General features: G+C 37.8%; 1 protein-coding gene across 19 annotated transcripts in view; it reads left to right on the top strand.

Annotated features, from left to right (window-relative positions):
• Window positions 1-19,725, top strand: part of LOC307031803 (uncharacterized protein) — a 51,874-nt gene that overhangs the window by 26,123 nt on the left and 6,026 nt on the right. For 9 of the 19 annotated variants that reach the window (XR_013806078.1, XR_013806079.1, XR_013806080.1 and 6 more), the window contains 21 exons: window positions 2,237-2,269; window positions 2,809-2,844; window positions 4,554-4,598; window positions 6,565-6,627; window positions 8,032-8,100; window positions 8,810-8,854; window positions 9,866-9,910; window positions 10,124-10,201; window positions 10,586-10,609; window positions 12,311-12,355; window positions 12,444-12,488; window positions 13,253-13,333; window positions 13,431-13,493; window positions 13,622-13,672; window positions 14,524-14,550; window positions 15,018-15,098; window positions 15,838-15,873; window positions 16,816-16,869; window positions 16,966-17,019; window positions 17,217-17,243; window positions 18,089-18,142. Coding sequence is in view for 11 of the 19 variants with exons in the window: in XM_079669215.1 (XP_079525341.1) it covers window positions 2,237-2,269; window positions 2,809-2,844; window positions 4,554-4,598; window positions 6,565-6,627; window positions 8,032-8,100; window positions 8,810-8,854; window positions 9,866-9,910; window positions 10,124-10,201; window positions 10,586-10,609; window positions 12,311-12,355; window positions 12,444-12,488; window positions 13,253-13,333; window positions 13,431-13,493; window positions 13,622-13,672; window positions 14,524-14,550; window positions 15,018-15,098; window positions 15,838-15,873; window positions 16,816-16,869; window positions 16,966-17,019; window positions 17,217-17,243; window positions 18,089-18,142 (1,056 nt within the window). In the remaining 8 variants the exon portion in view is untranslated. The remainder of the gene's footprint in view (window positions 1-2,236; window positions 2,270-2,808; window positions 2,845-4,553; window positions 4,599-6,564; window positions 6,628-8,031; window positions 8,101-8,809; window positions 8,855-9,865; window positions 9,911-10,123; window positions 10,202-10,585; window positions 10,610-12,310; window positions 12,356-12,443; window positions 12,489-13,252; window positions 13,334-13,430; window positions 13,494-13,621; window positions 13,673-14,523; window positions 14,551-15,017; window positions 15,099-15,837; window positions 15,874-16,815; window positions 16,870-16,965; window positions 17,020-17,216; window positions 17,244-18,088; window positions 18,143-19,725) is intronic. The other 10 variants (XR_013806081.1, XM_079669220.1, XM_079669221.1 and 7 more) reach the window with 4 other exon arrangements.

The raw sequence follows: 19,725 nt of genomic DNA on the forward strand, positions 1-19,725 counted from the left end.
CAATATTTGTATGGAGGGGACCTTTTTTGAAAATAGTTAGCAATAATGTTCACTTATAATGTATAATGTTTCATGGAAAACAAGTCCAGATTTATGAGGGGCTCAACAGCAAGGTTTTTTAACATATAATAAATTAATAATGCTTCATTTTGGGATATTGTTTATTTGTATGCACAATCTAGACTAAGTGTCGTTGAGAGTATAGTATTTAACTAGGTGTGAAATTAACTGTGACTCTTCTAGTTAAAAAGAGACATTTCTTTAAAGGTTTGTAGAAAAACAAACCAAAGTAAACTCCTGGGAACTGTCAGGCCGGGGTCTTGGCTCTGCTGATGTGGCCCGGCAGGGGGTATCATTTCTGATTCCTGAGATCCGGTCCAAGCTCTTGTGAACTGGCTGCAATTCAGCGACTGGCAAGCGCCTTTCTGCCCAGGGAGCCAATCATAATCTGTACTGCCTTGCATAATTAGATATACGAGGCTGAATATTAGGCTGAGGTCACTGAATATGGTCATCTTTAGCAATGAAGTGAAGTAGGAATCTTGTTTTATAGGGCTGCGGTGACATTTAATAATTACATTTGTCACGACTTCATTGCTCACAGATTAATTCACTCACGTTTTATTTGCTCTCATGAGGCAAACAGCTGGAAAATGGCTTGTATAAATATGAGATCTTCATGCTGGTATTATCTTCAGGTGGCAGATATATGCAGCGAAAGCTCTGAGCGCTTATAATGAAGCTGTGGTGACATTCACTCACTGGTTAGATCTCAGGCTGGAGCCTAGCTGTAATAATTGGCCAAACTTTGACATTTCAGCACTTTGTGCCACACCTCAGCTCACCTCCCAACTCCATCACTTTTTCCATCTCATGGTATTTCATCTAGAAGAGATTAAAACTTGCACATGATTCGCTGGGGCTACGCAGCAGGGAAGTAATGTGTTAACTGTAGCACCCTCTGATATTCACATGGGGGCTTTTTGATTAAAAGTGTGTAAATTGCTCTGTAAATATTTATTTTCCACATTGTTACCTCCTTATGGTTTCACCCTGCTGAGATTAATAATGGGAAAAAAAGTAAATTGTGCTTACATATAGTCCCCAGCTTCATTATGAGGTGAGATCTTTTGTAGTTTGTATGAGATGTAATGATTAAGCGCAGATGTGAGGCATTCTTACATATCCATCCCAGCCAAAAAAGCAACAGGTGTAAACTGTCTCTGACTTTGATGTGTGTTTTGTTGAAACAATTAGATGCAAACAGAGTCAGAATAATGGGCCTCTGTGTAAAGTTTACCGCATCATGACATCTATGTAGAATTTACTCAAAAAAAGCAGTTGAAAGCCTTTAATTGATCCTGGATAATGTAACGTGATGAGGCTGTTTACAAGCAAACTGTAAAAGTTCATTAGATCCTTTGTAACTTCAATAAAAATATATAGGAAAATGCCCATATAAAACAGAAATGATATGTTTTTAAGGTATGGATAGAGGCATGCAACAAAAGCCCAGCTGTAAACAGTAACGCAGTTTATTGTCTTCAAAAGAAAAATGCCGCAATTAAACATGCCTTGTGTGCTATGCATGGTAATGACTCCCATAAAAAGCTGAGGGCGAGAGGCATTCCTGCAGCAACTTCTGAGCGCAAGGCGTATGTGCAGTGAAACCACACCAGAGCTGCAAACCCAGCCTCTCCCCCCCCCCACACACTCCCTTTTCCCACCAACCGCCCATAATTACGCTTATTGGCCCCTTATTTTATGTATGTTTTTACTGTACGCTGCAGCAGTGCATAGCAGAGAGCCTGGATGTTTGGAAGGACTTTGCTGGAAAAATGGGATATGAGAAGGTCCCTACCTGCTCAGATGCAATGAAAAGTAAAATGGTCGCCCACTATATCTTTCACCTCACATACTGTTGTATTTCTTCCAGTGTTACACGTCCTCTGCAGCTGCAGTCTGACAGTGTGAAAACAATGGAGTGATTCCCAGCACTGTAGTTATAAAATTGCTGTCTCAAACTTTAGTGAGAACGTAAATTCAGTCGGAGCACAGTTTAGGTTAGCTCTTTCTAAAGAGATTTCACACACTTTCATGCTGATGGCTCCATGAATGCAAAATGATGTTCTGCATTGTTCACAAAAAATTGGCTTCATGTGCGCTGCTGAATAATGTTCATTTCGTACATAATAACCTCTATTGTGCCATTTGTATTTGTTTATCTTGTTCTTAGGGAGATGCAGGCTCCTCTGCAGCTGGCATCAAGGTGAGGGCTAAGCTAATTTCAGTTTCTTCATCTTTATGAGGATCACCATCTGTGTGTACATTGAATTGTTGCTCAATACAAAAAAAAAATGTACTACTCAAACTTTTTCTTTTGTAGACGTTAGTTTAAAAAATATATATATTTACGTAAAGTAGCTTTACAAACTGTTAACCAGCTAACTGAGCAGTAGCATATGTTCCCAAGCTCAATATCCTCTTAATATGACAAATTATGGAAACCTTTTATCGACTTTATACATTGTTATTTCCACATGGGTGGGTTTCTAACCATTCAAACTGCATTTTTATGTAGTATGTCTTCCTTTATTTGTTTGCAATTTGAACTCTGAAGTTAGCCCTTGATAAGCTCTTACAACCTGTATAGAGAACATGGGAATAACCCTGTTACATGAAGCTTATTTTAGCTTATTTATCAATTAAAAGTTGCTCAAAAAACTCAGGAACACATACGTTCACAAAAAGCTGCTTCAACCCATAAAACAAATCAGTTGTAAAGAAAACTCTGTGCATCTTTTACAGGGAGAACCTGGAGAGTCTGGACGAGGTGGAACAAAGGTAATAACTGCTACACATTCTCTTTCATACGCAGTAAAGTAGTACAAAAATATAAGTGAACGTAGCAGTAATGGTAGCCATATGTTTTTTAATAATATTACGTATTGGCTAACGTTGATAGCTTTCTCTGCTGACACGTCACTATTGGAGTAAAATACTTGATATTCAGCAACAGGTCCTTCTCAACATTCAGTGACTGGATGAAGATATTTCTTACCACTGTGAATTGATACATCTAAAGAAGCGTTAACCTTTAAGTTGAAACTGGAGTCTGTTGGGCGAGATAACATAGTTTGGATAAATGAAATCAGAAATGAGTTGTGTAATGATGTTGGTAGTTTTTTGGTACATCACAGAGTTCTGAGGGATAAAGGTATTCTGATTCTGATTTTACTTTCACTTTGGCTTGAAACTAGTTTTGAGCCATGCAGCATTAAGCCCCACTTCATACCCCACTTGGATACATCTTTTGGATCTTTTTGCACCATTTCATTGTTAGCTGTACTTGTCTTGAGTCTCAAACATGCAGGTGATCCAATTACTTTGCTTTACATCAGTCTGAATATGTTTTTTTCAAGCCATATTTCTCTTAGCCATTTGTATTCATGTGTCTGACACAGGGAAGAACATTGTTAAGGAAGCAGTTGCTGATAACTAATAAAGCAAGCATGCAGCATAAAAGGAGGTATTTTCCTGCAAAAATAAAAGCCATTACTCATCCCTTGGCCCATCTAATTACACTTTTTAATCCCAAGTGCTGCGCCCCATTAATCCCCCCTCTCTTGTTCCAGACAGACAGAAGGGGCTTTTAGCAAATGTCTTATTTTTTTCCATGCCATTCTGCACAGACAACACTAACTGTTTTATGACTGCTTTATCCTATCTCTCATTTTACAGCCCTTCTGCTTGTGCTGACACACTTACACGTTGTATTTCTCCTCAAAATGGCCATCGTGAGATTGAGTTGTCGCTCCCCGTTAAATACTACCATTGGGGTGCATTCAAGTGTCGTGGAGTTAGCAGTCTTTTATTCATTAGTTTTACAATGCCTTCGTTTCGCCACAATGGAAATGTGCAGCCCTCTCTGTCTGATCCCCTGAGTTCATCATTCTTCTGCGGCGCTAATCATTTCTTTGCGTATGCCATAAATAAAATGGTCCTAATGGAGCGTTAAATTATCCAGACGTTTTGATTTGGAAGTCTTGCAGTACTCCCCGGCAGAGACTTGACCTCTGATTTTTCCACAGTTGAATAAAAAAGACGCGCATATAATGAGAGTTCTCAGCTTGACGATGACCCGACCTTGGTAGCGGAGGGAAAAGTCCAGCAGCGCCAAACTCTAATGACCTTGAAGCCGCGCAGCAGCTTCTCTAATCCAAAATAACTGACAGAATCTGCTTCCAGACACCAGAACTGTTCACACCTGCCCAAACCAATACAATTCAAAGAACAATCCAATGCACTTTGTGAAAGGTTGCGTGTTATAACCAGCACTAATCACGCTGTCAAGCCACGGCTGCATGAGTTGGTTTGCAAGTGCATGTGCAGTACCTTCTGCTAGTGCTTACTGATAGTGACAGTCGCAGAGATTCAGCAGCTTGATAGCCAGAGGAAAACACAAAATAAAGTGTTGAGCTAATAGAACCCCAAATGAGGCTCGACTCAGCTTAGCTCGGCTTGGCTGTAACATGTCACACTCTTCTGTGTAGGGAGAGCCAGGACTTCCAGGGCTGCCTGGACTCCCAGGGATAAAGGTAAATGCTTCGCTGTTTCTATCCCCGATCACCCCCCCCCCCCCCCCCCCCCCCCCCCCGCTGTTGTCCTGTCCATCCTAAACCCAGCCAGCCCATCGTCATGTCTCTCGTCAAGTCTCTTAATCTTGCTTTTCCTGCTGTGTGGGATGTGCACCAAGACTGCAAGTAGGCCTCCTATGATAACTTGGACGATATATTTCCCCAGAAATAATCGCAACACAGGATATCATTGACCATTTTATGCCACTGATATAATAGGAATATAGTAGCATTAGAACGCAAGATGACCCTTTTCAAATCCATCTAAACCAACAAGGAAAACTGAAAGCTGTTGAAAATATAAGCGCAATCTTCTAATGGTATCGGCAGAGGCTTGACCCCTTATTTTTCCACAGTTGAATAGACTTTCTCAAACGTGCACATAATGAGAGTTCTCAGCTTGGCGATGACCTATTGATTCTTCTGGCATTATGTCGGCTAACTAAGGGTGACATTCTTATGTAAATAATAATATTAGTTTTGTACATTTTGTGGCTCAAACTAACTGAGACCAACAACTCGATGCTAGAGGTCTTAAAATGAATGATTGGACAACTTCATTTGACTTCCTGGACGTAGCTACAAGAGACTCACTACAACATGTGTCAAAACGGTTATGCTCGTTAAGAAGACAAGTTTCATTTTGATTAAATAATTTAGATTTCTACTTGTTTTACTTAATAAATCACAGTACTGGGTTAGACATGGTATTATTTCGCTGCCATCTTATGTTTAAAGAACACAGGGTTATTAGCTTTATATATCACAAGAATGCAGGGAATTTTCACGCAGCATGATGATATAATGCTTGTTGCTGTTTTTTCTTTCTCTTGTAATGTGCTGGCCTTGTAAAAACAAAACCAACAGGCCTTTCATTTGACATTTATATACTCTTGTTCTTACTTAAGTGGCCTGGATGCTTGATGGATTCTAACAATATTTTGCTAACGTTGCACTCTCGCCTTCTGAGCTTGCACTTTGTTCTGCTGATTCTTGGCTGTGTATCCAATCATATTTTTAAAAGTTTGAGCGGCGAGTGTCCATTACCTCTGCGGAGGTTTCCACAGTTCCCTGGATGGGAACAGACGGTATAGCAATTAAGTGATTTCACAAATCAAACGTGAATCAGGCGTCACTCTTCATACTGGAAGCTCATGAGTGCAAGTGCAAAGACGTTGAGGTGGCCTGCACACTTTAACAGAACACTTCTAGTGATGAGTTTCTAACAAGGTCAGTCGTAACGTCTATTAAAGCCCGTGAGAGGAGTCATTAAAGGTCCCCTATTATACTGTTTTATATCAATATATTATAGGTCTCAGATATATACAAAACATGTCTCTGAAGTGTTTTGCTCGAAACACCAAACAGATCATTGCAGCATTACCCATAATCCCCTCTGTTTCAGCCCTGTTTCAAAAGTGCTGATTCTGTCTGTTACTTCAGATGAACATAAGGAGCCCCTCCCCACGCCCCTCTGAGAGACATTTGGTTAAAAAAGAACACAATGGTGCTCTAGGAGGAGATTCAGGTGATAAGGGGGGGGTGGTGATTGGCTAATGGTAACACAAGCCAAAAAGTCATTATGACATCATAAAGTGGCCAAAATCTGATCAGCTCATTTTCAGACAGGTTTTTATATAAATGGATCAGGACAAAAAGTGAGCGAAACCTTTTTCCTGAAACTTTGAGAATCTCTTTACACAGAGGGGACACGTGTTGATGTATACAAGACATGAAAAAGTGGGTTTTGCACAATAGGGGACCTTTAATGTATGTGAAACCAGTGGGTAAATTAACAAAGTGTTCATTTGTGTTTGTGAAATGCATGCTTGTCGTTTGGAATAAGTTTGTCCATGCATCTTGTGTTTTTGTTGTAGCGGACGTATGGATCATGGGGAATAATACATTATTTTCCGATTTCTTTCAGGGTGAGCCTGGATACCTCGGGCCCCAGGGAGAGCCAGGGCTCCCAGGACTCCCAGGAACTAAGGTGGGTCACTTTGACATCCCAAAGTCATCTTAAATCTCAATGTGAGAGCGACACTTGGTCGTTTCGACTCAATGACAATGAGTGCGGAGAGCTTTGACAGGTCTTTATCGTCAGTAATGCCTCTGGGTTTAGTATCCATTATTGTCACTACACCGAGGTGATTAAGCCTCTTTTTCTTCAAAATGTCACTTGGAAGTGTTCGGAATGAGCCAATCCTCCCAGCTCCCTTTGAGTCGTGACATTATCGCACTGATAATCTAAGGGTGATTCTCCTTTTGCATCAGGGTGAATTAGCCTTGCCTTGTCATCAGGGTATAGCTGGAAAAAGAGGGATATTGCAGCAAATATGTAATTCTTCCTCATGCTCAGGTCTCTGGGTTTGCCCATTTTCTTAGAGGGTACTGCTGATTTGATAATTTTTCAAACCAGACTTTTTTCTGCCTGTAAGTAATCATAGGTAAGCATTTATTTGAAAATAGAGCCAAAGCCTAATTTACTCTGAGTAATGGTTGTGTTCCAATTGCTTTTTTAATTATCAGAAATTAGTCATAAAGAGTATAGTTACACCACACCTCCCTCTACTGGCTGCTATGAGTCATTTCACATGAAGCACACTTCTATGGATTTGTTTTTATTGATCAACCTTAGCACAGAGAGGTCTTGACGCCTCTGTTGTTTTCTTTAAAAGAACATTTCACCTTGTCAGAGGTCACACACCAGAAAGGATGTTGTGCTGACTCTGCATACATATCCACGACTCACCATGTAAATCTTGTCAAGTAAGCATTTTCATGAGAAGAGTGGGGAGCGCTTCTAAGACATTCCTGAGTCATGTCAATACTGTTAAACATGGAGATGAGTAAAGTTCACGACTAAACCAACACTTGTTTTATTGAAGCGAGACAAGATTAACATCACAAAGAAAAACACCAAACAACAAACCTTTCAATATTTCTGTCAATATATCGTGACAACATTTTAGGGATGCTTCCAAAAAGTATTAATATAACGAGTTATAAGTGTCTGCTATAACAGTCTGGTAAGTTCAGACATCACTTAATTGTAAAGTAGCCTTTAAATATATGAAAAGACACTTATTACATCTTCCAAAATCTAACATTATACCTAGTATCAGGATATTGATATTATATGGATGTATTTCACAACCGTAGCGATATTGTGAAGGTGCAGGACAGTCTATTGTTGAGCTTTATTGTAAGTGTGTTTGCAAGTGTGAAGAAGCCATATGAGTGTGAAATACAAGATACATTTAAAAAGGCATGGTAGGAGAAATGGAGTGTACTGGCTGGGTTGGGTTTCCTAATTTTGCTTTGCTGTGTGAGGCACTTCTCGATTAGTTTTACCTTTTTTCTTGAGCAGTTTGTTGTTCTTTTGTCTGTGCAGGGTGATAGAGGCGACCACGGGCCACAAGGAAAGGGAGAAAGAGGAGAAATTGGACCCTTGGGACCAAAGGTCAGTCACTCGATACACAAACAACTCAAATGATGTTGGAAAAAATGATTTCACAGCAGTGTGTCTTTGAGAGCTTCACAACTGTCTTGTAAGCGATGTGTTTGATAGATTTGTGCTGCCATCTAGAGCCTTGCAGATTTAAGCACACACTTTGTAGTTTTAAAAAAGCGATGGCTCATTCAAATTCATCAAATATTTAGTAATGTTAACAAAGAGCGCTGGATAAACCATTACAGCCTGTAATGGGTTCAAGGATTTCCCTGGAGTCTGCACAAAGTAAACCAGAAATAAATGAGTTCCCCATTGTTTACGTCTGGCACTTACCCAGCAGGTAGCTTAAGCCCCAGTCTAAACTTAGACGAGCCACAGATCAGCTTCACATCCTATTAGAAACCCCCAAAGCGGACCCCCTGCTTCATCAACAATAAAGTTCAAATAAACACTTTCTCCATGCTCGGCTGATATGACATATTAAAAGCTGGATATGTCAGAAAAGCTGACCGGGCTGCTCTCTCGGGACACGTTAGTCATATTTCCTGTGTGAAATGTACTTTTTAAATACATTGAATTTGTTAAATGATGACTTTGACTTGAGCCTAGAAAAGAATGTTTGTTATTTTTCCAATTTCATGTTTATATCGTAAGTACTTAGCTTGTCTTTTTTAACAGATGACTCTTTTCTCCATTTGTGTTTTCTTCCTCCCGGCAGGGTTCCCAAGGAGAGGGGGGTACACCTGGTACTAAAGGGGCAAAGGTGAGTTAAGCAGATGTGTTTTTCTTTAAATGTGATGCCTTTATAAGCTGACCCTTTAATTAAAGTTTGCACCTGATTCCTATCCTGGATTTTCACCATTCTATGTTCACTGGTTTTTTAGTCGGTAAAGTGTCGGATCCATGTTCTGTGGAAATATGATACATCAAGCACTTCCTTTGAACATTTCATCAAAATAAACAGATGTGTTTGGCTGGAGTGAAATCCAATATTGGTTTCTCTTTAGTTATTCAAAAGAGCACATTATATTAATTTGATTTAATACATTTTTGTTTGTTTCTGAGCTATTTAGTTTCTGTAACATGTCTTCTTTCAGACAACTGGAAAGAAAGCCTCAAATTCAAAATTAGGAGTATATTTTTCTAACTTTTTTTCGTTTGTGTTTGTAGTTTTTTACTAAATTCTCAAAGTTAGCTTTACATAATGCTTCTTTTTCATATTCAAACATAACATTTCAGAACACTTGAAATATAATACAAAATGTGTTGTCTTAATGTCAGTAATGTAACTGGGGAAGGTTCAGTGTGATAAATGTTAGTTACATGATTTTTACCCTATTCACCTTTTAGTATGTACAGAATTTTACAGTAGCCTACATATTTTTAAAGGCTATTTCCCAAACTTTGTTTTTCTCCACTTCAGAAACACTAACATACACCGACCTTTCCAGTTTCATATATTTGTTTATAATTCATAGCCTGATGTATATCACATTGTATTCCTTAAAAAATGATATATATTATAAAATATTATACCTTATTCATCTGGGACATCTCCATAATAATAGCTACAATCAAGAGTGAAAAATTAATATACAGGACTATTATTTGTCACACTTTTATTTAATTCTCATTACTATAAATTCTTGTACCATAATAATGATGTGTATATGATTTATGTTGCCAAAACTGTTCCACATAATAGCTAAAAGTAGGAAGTATATTAATAGCAAATGCAATTCTGGATTTACTTTTCTTATTCTTCTCACATTAGGGGGAATATGGAGATAACGGAATCATGGGATCTGTTGGCCCGAAGGTAAGCAAAAATATTAATTAAAATAACCTCTGCATGATGATTTAAGATTACAAAAGATGATAATTTCACATGACATGCTGCACTACACAATGATAACCACCGGAGGGCAGCAGTCCCTTTTTCCTTTTTTTTCGTAAAAGAGTTAAATTGATTAAATGTTTATTATGTATACATTTGGTGCATGTGAATTTTTCTTAATGTGAATCTGTGCAGGGCCCCCCCGGGCAGAAAGGAGACCAAGGAGCCACAGAAATCGTCGACTACAACGGAAACATTCAGGAGGCTTTACAGGTCAGACCGGGCGTCACCTAACTCCCTGTCATTGTGATTATGTTGATTTAAAAACAAGAACATCTGAAAGAGTGTCTTACAACACATGTTAAACCATACAGAAGAAACATGACATATATTCAGATAAAGCTGCAAGTTGTGATGTTTGTTTAGCTTCAGTATAAGCTGAATTATCTTTTGACAATGACTCACATTTTCAAACTCCTCCAAGAAAATGTATTCTTTACATTACTGTGCAACACCCTCAATCCATCACGATTCAGCATCTCCAGATAACCAAGCACATCTGTTCTTTAATAAATAACTCCTCTGTGCTGACACAAAGGTTTCTTTCCCATATGACCTTTGCAATCTTATCTCCTCCACACTACCGGCCTTCTGCAGAAGATTACCACTATTACAGTAACGGTAATAACCTCTGTGTACTGCTTGTATTGTGTCATCCCCATACGTGATTCATCCTCCCCCTCGCATGGGCCCCACCCTGGTTTGCACGGCCTTTGCTTAACTACATATAAAACAGTATTCAGTGCTGCGTACAGTATTAGTCTAGTTGCTAGCATTTCAAACCTGGAAATGTTGAGTGCACCAACGTGTTATGATATAAATTCATATTAGGGGTCCCCACACTCAGAAACTGCCGGATTCTAACTTGCATATCTTGGGAAATGTGCACAATTAGAATAAGTTGTGTTAATTGAAATTAATTGCATTATAGCCAATTTTTCATCTTAAAAATGTCAGAAATGGACACAGAGTCCTCAATAACACCCGAAACCAATTTGCTCAAAACATTTTTCAACTATTGTCCCCATAGGCTATAATGGTAACTAAGTAAGGGATAATGTGCAGCGAGGCGGTCATTATCCCTTACTTATTACAAGGCCACATTCTCAACAAAGTAATGACATGACTCCCAATATTAATTGAAATGCTTTTATTGATTTAAAAAATAGTATTATTGATTTAAAAACTAGTTTTATTTATTTAAAATGACATGCATCCGCTAAGAAAAATAGTCCGTTGTTACCGTTTGAACTACGTAGCAACGGCAGCAACTGCTTCGATAGCGTTTTACTTTTTGATTACAGATTTGAAAACATTGTTGCTTGCTTTAAAAGTAGCACAATTCATTATGTCAAACCTTGGAAAGTATCTAGATATCCCTGCCCCAATGCCAAAGTAACTGGCAACTGAATATGTTTTGCCGTTTGATGTCTGGACCGTTGAGTAAAAAGGACCGCAGCTCCGTGTTGAGGGTGTCTGCCCCGTTACTTCTCCGCTGTTTTCTTGTCCCTCTTGTCTTTTTCTTTTCTTCGCTGGGGACTCATCAGCCACTAACCATCCATCCAAATTACTGTGCTCTCCAAATAAATCCTCCATGTTGCTCTCAGACGGTAGACAACGGAAAACTAAAGACAAGCAAACAGTTTGGTTTTCGGCCAAACTGTATACAGTTAAATCGACCGGACTTCTTTCTGCAGATGTGAGCGTCCTTAACAACGGTCAATAAATCCTTGACAGTGGTCTGTACTATTGGATTAACAACCTGTCACGTGTTCTGAATTGACGAATCAGAATCGAGTATTCAACTAAGCCATGTAATAATGCTAATTATCAACACTTGTGCAAATTGCCCAACATTATGCAAGTTGGCATCTGGCAGTGCTTGGGACCCATACTATACATTTATATGATACAATTTTGTTGTACTCAACATTTCCAGGTTCACAATTGGAAACTGGCTACTGGACTATAGGTGTACATAAATACACATTTTAATCGTCTAACATCGTCCAAACATGATTGCTTCAAAATCAAATTGAATGTCAGTAATGGTAAACTCCAGTTTGATCATTAAAGAAGCCATAAACATCATCACTCATCTGTCAATTATCATTTTTATTGGGATGTTATAGCTAACATGTTTTTAAGCATTTTACTTCATAACTGATCGCTAATATGTTTTGTCCTGTCAGCAAGTCATTTCATCGTGATGGTCAGCTCCATTCGATGAAATGGAGCTCCTTGCATTCAAACATTTAACCCCAATTACAAGTATGTTTCATTTCTGATAGAAATTCTCTTCCTGTGTCTGTTTCTGTTTAGGGTCCACCTGGACCGCCCGGGCCCATCGGACCGGAGGGGGGCAAAGTAAACACTTTTTAATACTGTTTTAATAATTCCATCCTCAATGGTAAACGTGCAATCTACCAACAAAGTATTTGTATTCCTCTCACAGGGGGATCGTGGGATGCATGGCTTGCCCGGACTCGATGGGGAAAGAGTGAGTTCTTATATTTATTGTTAGTGTAGAACACAGGCCGTGTTCATGTCAGTTTATTCACATTATAAGAAATAAGAAAGAAAAGCCAGAACATTGTGAAGGAGAGGTAATGTATTTAAAAATCCATGTGTGTGTACATATTGAATACAGAAATCTGGTTTATGTTCAATTTAGAATTTTTTTATTGAAGTTTCTGGAGAGAAGAGCAGATAATAATAATAATAATAATAATAATAATAATAAATGGGATTTATATAGCGCTTTTCTAGACCCAAAGACGCTTAATGATGAGATGAGTTGCATCTGTGATAAAAACGAGTTCCTCTCAAAAATATATTTTGTAAATGTAATTAAGGATAGTGGGACATGTGGCAGCTGATCGGTATAACAATAAAAAATACTCAATTCAACTGTAATAAAAACTTAAACGGGGAATCAATTAACAAACTTTTCTGAAGATAGCGATTGACTTGTTGAGTATTTTTAATGTTTTCTTTGAATATTTCGGCTTTCTCTTTTGTATGTTTTTTCATTTTCGTTACAAAATATAATAGATGTCTTCATATTGAGACAGAGTTGTACCATTTAAAAATAGATGATGGCTTCTGTCATTAGCTAAACCCTTTGTTACTTACACAGGACTTTCTAGTAGGAATATGCAGATTTAGAGAAACTTTACATTTTAATATTATATACGAAGACATTTGCAAACTTATCTGCAGCGTGAATAATTGAAACTATAATTCCTTTGTATTCTCTCTCAGGGCTACAAAGGCTCGAAAGGAGACATGGGGATGCCCGGAGCTTCAGGGGACAAAGGAGGAACTGGTTTAACTGGCCTACCTGTAATAATCTATATATAAAAATATACATATTTTTATCTATTTCCTTTGACTACGCCTCTTAAAAACTGTATTTATGTTCGTCTGCCCTCTGTCTCAGGGTGTGAACGGGATGAGAGGAGACAAGGGAGACGCAGGTCTGCCTGGTCTTCAAGGTTCTTCAGTAAGTCTCATTTATGAAATATTATTCGACATTTATTAAATAAGCCGTTCATTGCAAACTGACATACAGTCAGGTATTGTTCTGTTACTGTAGAACATAATTCATTGATTTTATGTTACTGTTTGCAGATCATCGGCACCCCAGGGCCATCAGGGCCCCACGGACCCCCGGGACCCATGGTGAGTTTTTCATCACAATTTTAAAAGAAAAATATTTTAGCCATCTGAATCACAATCTGAATGTTGTATTTTTTCTGGGGAAATTAGGTTTGTGACCGTTTAGAATGAAAACATATAATATATATAAAAGATAGAGTAGTGTTCATATTTGTATGAATATACAACAGATGAAGTAAAAATGTGCAATAATAAAAAATAAAAAAAAAAGAATAAAAAAATGTATATTATTAACATAGGAAATGAAGTCTGCACATTGTACTACAATATATATATCACAATAAATATGTAAATATTAAAATGCTATGTTAGAGATATACAATTACCTAAGTGTTATTATGGTTGAATAATTACACTGGTTATATGATTACACAGTTCAAGATGGAGTAAGGTGCTGCTATGCAGGGTGGACTTGTATTAATGATCAAATAAGAGTATGTATTGTAATGAGGTGAACTTTAACACGCAAAACGATTACTTTCTTCCTCCCTGTGAACGAGCCCAACCAGTTTCTAGAGTTGTTGTGTTTCATTATTTTGGTTACAATATGGCACAGAACCAGTTCATGTCAAAACACGGCCAAACTTCAACGTACATATTATAGTCGGCTGTAATTCCACAGCAAGGTGTGCTCGTATGGGGACAAAAATAAAACACTTAACAGAGCACCCTTCAATATCTGTGGGATGTTTCACAGTAGTGCACTTGAGATTTCGTGAGTGAAAATGTGGATAAATTACAGGTAGACAGACCCAAAAAAAGCTTGGTTTAGCTCTTTAAAATAAGAAATAAAATCTTGTTGATTATGAGTCAAGCCACAGAATAATATTTTGCAATGTTTTCTGTGTTTTCAGGGTCCCCATGGTTTCTCTGGAGCAAAGGTAAATAACATTATCATGAATGTAATTAAAACAGACACTTGTATTAATCCTTATAGAATCAAATGTATTGTAATACCTTTCTATTATATATTTTTTGACATATGTGTCTGTAGTTAAAGTTAAAATAATTGTAGAATTTAGCTCTAGAATAATATGAATGCTCATAAAAATGACTTTTATTAGATTCTACATTCTGATGCATATTCTCTATTTGAGTCTTAGCATTTTCTGCAGCTTTTCTTGAAATTCGTATTAGTATTTGTGTCAGATAGATAGCATGATGAAGCACAGGTAAGGAGTGAGTCTAGAATACATTATTTATTAATTGTTTTAGACATAGCATGTATTTAGCTGTCACTTACCTCCAGTAAGTGCATTTATCCCCAAAAATCTAAAGAATCTTGCATCAAGGTTTTAAATTATAACACTTCTGCCTGCTTCCCATGTTCCCTCTCTGTCTTTTTTAGGGTGAATCTGGTTTGCACGGTGTGAAGGGTATCCGAGGAGAAACAGGACACAAAGGGGACCGCGGGCCGCTGGGTCTCCCCGTAAGTAAAGCCGTGCATCATGGGAAATGTGAAACCACAAAGCGCTGCCCTTTTATTTCCTCAAACATCCATACAGTAGGAATCTCTCATTTCCTGGGGCGGTTCTAGGGGGTGGGGGCCAACAGGGGCCAGTGCCCCTGTAACACTGACCAGGGACCCCCCTGTGGCCCCCATCCATAAAAAAGGTTACAATATTAAGATTTATTGGAACTAAATTAAATCAGAGACCCGGATGTACAGTGGAGATTAAACTACTGTTTATGTTTTTTAATTAAATTGTCACTTAAAGTTACTAAAACAAATACTCTAAATGAAAAAAACTACTGAAACAAAGGACTATAACTTACATTTACTAAAACAAATACCAATTACTGTATTTTTTTTATTTTTTAAACAATTATTTATACTGTTTTTGTCTTTTTAACCCTCTTTTATTGTCCCCCTCTCATGAAATAACTGGCCCCAGCCTGACCCCCCCAGTCAAATTGGTCTAGAACCGCCACTGCTCATTTATATTTAAGCCCTGTCTGATTTTTTTTTAATTGTGCATTTGAGTGTGTGTGTGTGTGTGTGTGAGTTAGTGTGTGTCTTTATATATCTCGTTTTCCATTTTCTGTCTGTGGTTTTCTGTGTGTAATGTAGTTGTTGTGAACCCTGCCATCGACCTGTCCTAATAACAGTGTTCATCTGTAACTAATCCCGCCTTGTTCATGTCACTCATACCTCCATAACCTCGCAGGGAGCATCCGGCTTGGACGGCAAGCCCGGAATTAGGGTGAGTGTCATGTGACAGAGAGGCTTCACCCCTCCCAACTGTCTACTGTCTCCCCCCCCCCCCTCATCCTTCATACAGTCCCCCCTTTCCCCAGATGAGTTACCACCATCATTCCATTTCACTGTGACTAAGAAGGCAGTTAAGAGGCACTATATGTTTTGCAGTACACTAATAAGAGACTTATAGAGCATACTTTGTGTCAAATTAGACCAAAACTAGAATGAATATGTACTTTCTTAGACATTTAATAAACACATTTATATCCTAAGAGGCCATACACCACTGTAATTAGAAACCTGATATGTTAGACCCATCGTATACTACATTTAGACAATGTTACATTAAATTACACTCAAATAGCAACTCCTAATACACAATAGATGTCAATTTACAAGAGCAGAGTCAAGAAATCAAATAGTATATGCTTCATTTAGACTCATATCTTGTAACAGTGTATAAGATCTCCCTTTTGGTTTCTAATGGGAGTACAATTTGATATAATAGTGTGTAAGAATAGTACATTTTGGGTCTAATATGACAGTTTCTAATTACAGAGGTGTATAATTGGGGTAAAGTGTTCGTGTACTTTTGATACGTTTAATTAGTGTACTGTGAATTAAAGTGCAACCTGAGGATCTATACACTTTTTTGTAGTTGTTCACATCTTATCTCATGAGTTAAATGAAGCCACTCTGAGTTGTATTCTCGTCGTTTTGTCCCGTGTTGCATTAACTCAGCATTAACACACACTCATACATTAACTGTGTCAGCAGTGTTGTAAATGTCCCTCTGTGGCCAATGCACGTGTACGAGCAGCCGTTCTGTGTGCCGGTGTAGGGCTGGGAATATTGTACAAAAGAACATGCTTTCCATCTATTTGTTTGGAAATGAATAAAAAAATACTATGGCCATAACTCACCATGACAACACGACTCTCTGCAGGGCCAGGACGGGCCTGTGGGGCCAGCGGGGCCGGCGGGGCCAAAGGGCGACATCGTAAGATCCACATTTGACTTTCACCTTATATCTGACTGATTTCATGAGATGTTTTATCTGTTTCACGTGATTGCAACACTGATTTATTTGTATTAGGGTGAGAGAGGAGCGTCAGGCGATCCAGGACCAAGGGGCCCTTACGGACTTCCTGTGAGTTTGATGAGCACCTTATCATGTTGAAGACACACTATCTTGATGTATATTGCTGCTCAAAGTTCTTTTGCTGTTTAAATTTGCCTCTTTTATTACTTAAAGTAGGATTTGTGCAAACTTGATATGTAGATGTCAGCATATGATGAAGTCAACTGTATAATTACAATTCACTTAATGTTGTTGTTTATTTGCAGGGAGCTGCTGGAACACCAGGCCTGGATGTAAGTCTCCAAAACCTTTTTATTTTATAGTTTTCTCTGAAGGCGCAGGGACAAATGGTCTGAGTTATAGTGTGTATTTGGTCACAAAACATTTACATTTAGTAAAAAAAAAAAGGCTTTTTTATTGTCAAAAAAGAATTGACCTCCGCCATCAGTAATTGTTGGATTCGTCCAAGGTGTGGATTATATAATAAATAAAAATAATACATTAGGTAGCGTGATAATGAGATTATTGACAAAGGATTCTATATACATGTTGTTCTATAGATTTTAATTCATTTTTGAATGATAATCATGCAGTAAAAATCTGATACTGTGACAGCCTCTAAGTCACATTATGTAAAAAGACCGTAAATCTAAAAAAACATATACCAAAAGTCAACAATAACTTGGAATATGATCTGTGGTTAAAGTTAGTACATGCATTCAGTAATTAGATTCAGATTATAAATATCCCAGCATTTGTCATATTACATTTTTATGTACACACAGATACTGGTTTTCTTTGTGTATTTTATGTAATGCTCCACACCTGATGCTAATCGCACAATCAGTGAAGGTTGACCTTGTTTAAAAATGTATTATTCATAGTTATGTGCATGTGTGGTTGCATTTGATTATTGGGAATGTCAGTTTTCCCTTTGAGATTTTAAAAGCCTCATATTTTGCATTATTTACTTTTGCTTGTTTCACATTCCTCCACTTTCTTTTGATGTCTATATGTTTCGTTTTTCACCCTCTTTCAGCCCCTACTTTGTTGCTTTCAGCTTTTGTCAGGACAGCAGCACTCTCTCTTGTCCTTGCAATTAAAGCCAGAGTAATTGAATGGAGTTGTACTTTTGCAGGGGTTGCAAGGCTTAATAGGAGAGAAAGGCGACGTTGGGGAAAGAGGAGAAAAGGTAGATGTAGAGAAGATGTTATGGCTTGTTAACCCCTTAACGTCTAACAGAGGACTGATGTCAATGGACAGTAACAGGAAATCAAGAGGGTAGTGTATACGGTCGTTTGAAGAAATAGAGTGCACAAAAGGAATTTTCTTTTAAAATATATATTTAAATGCGTCTTTATGAATTGAATTGAATTTTGACAGATATATACTGTATATAATTAAGACCTCCTGGACAGAATAGCTTATTGACAACAATTTTGATTACATAAATTGTATAAATGGCAACACATTTTGGGGAATTTTCTAAGATTACATTTGTAAACTTTCAGGAAATAAATGATAATATTCTCTGAGATAAGTTATTATTTTCTTGCAACTAATTATCTCAGAAAATAGGCCACTTTAATCTCAGAGAATATCCAAGTTTTTATCAGAAATCCACAGCTTTATATTCAGAAATTCAGTTTTTTTTGGGGGGGGATAGAACGCCCTTTCCCTGGCTCTGTATTTATTTTGTATTAAACCAACAATGGCCCTCATTATACCATTGAAGATAACAACTCCATACAATTTCAAACATATTTCTCATAAAATACCATCCAGTCCGCTCAAAGTTGTGTTCTCCACTTTTGAATGATTTGTCATTTCATTTCTCAAAATCAAATCTCATTTGTAGGCGTGATTCGACATGTTTGCCTACATAAGTCCATTGACAACAGATTCTATAAATTCACATTTGTTGTATGTCTGTTGTTTCCATGCATGCACATACTTCAACATGTCCCTTCCATTAGACCCTGAGCCTGTTGATAACCCTTCCCTTTGCAGTGCTAAATCTGTCTGTTCCCATAACACTTACAATGTGATTATTAGATGCTTAATGTCACTGGGAAACTCTATCCCATCCCTGAAAATAACACAATCTGTATTGGGCGTTCTCATGTCTGTTGACCTTAATATTTTCTTTACCTCACCTTGTCCAACTCAGATACGATCCTTCGGTTCTCTGTGAAACACAATAATCAGGCACTGTCATAGCACTTTGATAATGAGCTAATTTAATCATAGACGCAACAAAGTATAGAAACATTTTCCGAAAAAAATAAGTATTATTTTGTACTGAAAATGGTGCATCTATTCTCATAAGAGCCATAACAGTGCCTGTGATATTCCCTTTAAAGTTTGGTACAAAGAAATGTAATTCTGAAATGTTTATATGTATTTTGTGCATGTACTGAATGCATAAGAAGACTAACTCTGCCTCAATATGAAGGGATACAGTTTTAACATTTTTCAGTGTGTAGTTTATTTAATTCTGTCCTTCTGGAGGTTTCTTCCCTGCTACTCTTTCTCATCCTTTGTGCCCTTGACACCCCTTAAAGCGATCAGCCCCTTTACTCCTTCCTATTGTAACGTTCCCCTTTTCTCCTCCTCTTCCTGTCCTAAGGAATGTTTTTAGAGTACCCTGGTCTCCCATCCTATCTAACGCTGACCATGTGTCTTCCTCCTCTGTGAGCTGTAGCCTCCCTTTTTTTAATCACTCCCTTCCTAATATCTCTCCCAAATGTATGGAAAACAATTATGCTAACTTGA

This window comes from Notothenia rossii (assembly GCF_949606895.1).
Source record: "Notothenia rossii genome assembly, chromosome: 3".
Lineage (NCBI taxonomy): Eukaryota > Metazoa > Chordata > Actinopteri > Perciformes > Nototheniidae > Notothenia > Notothenia rossii.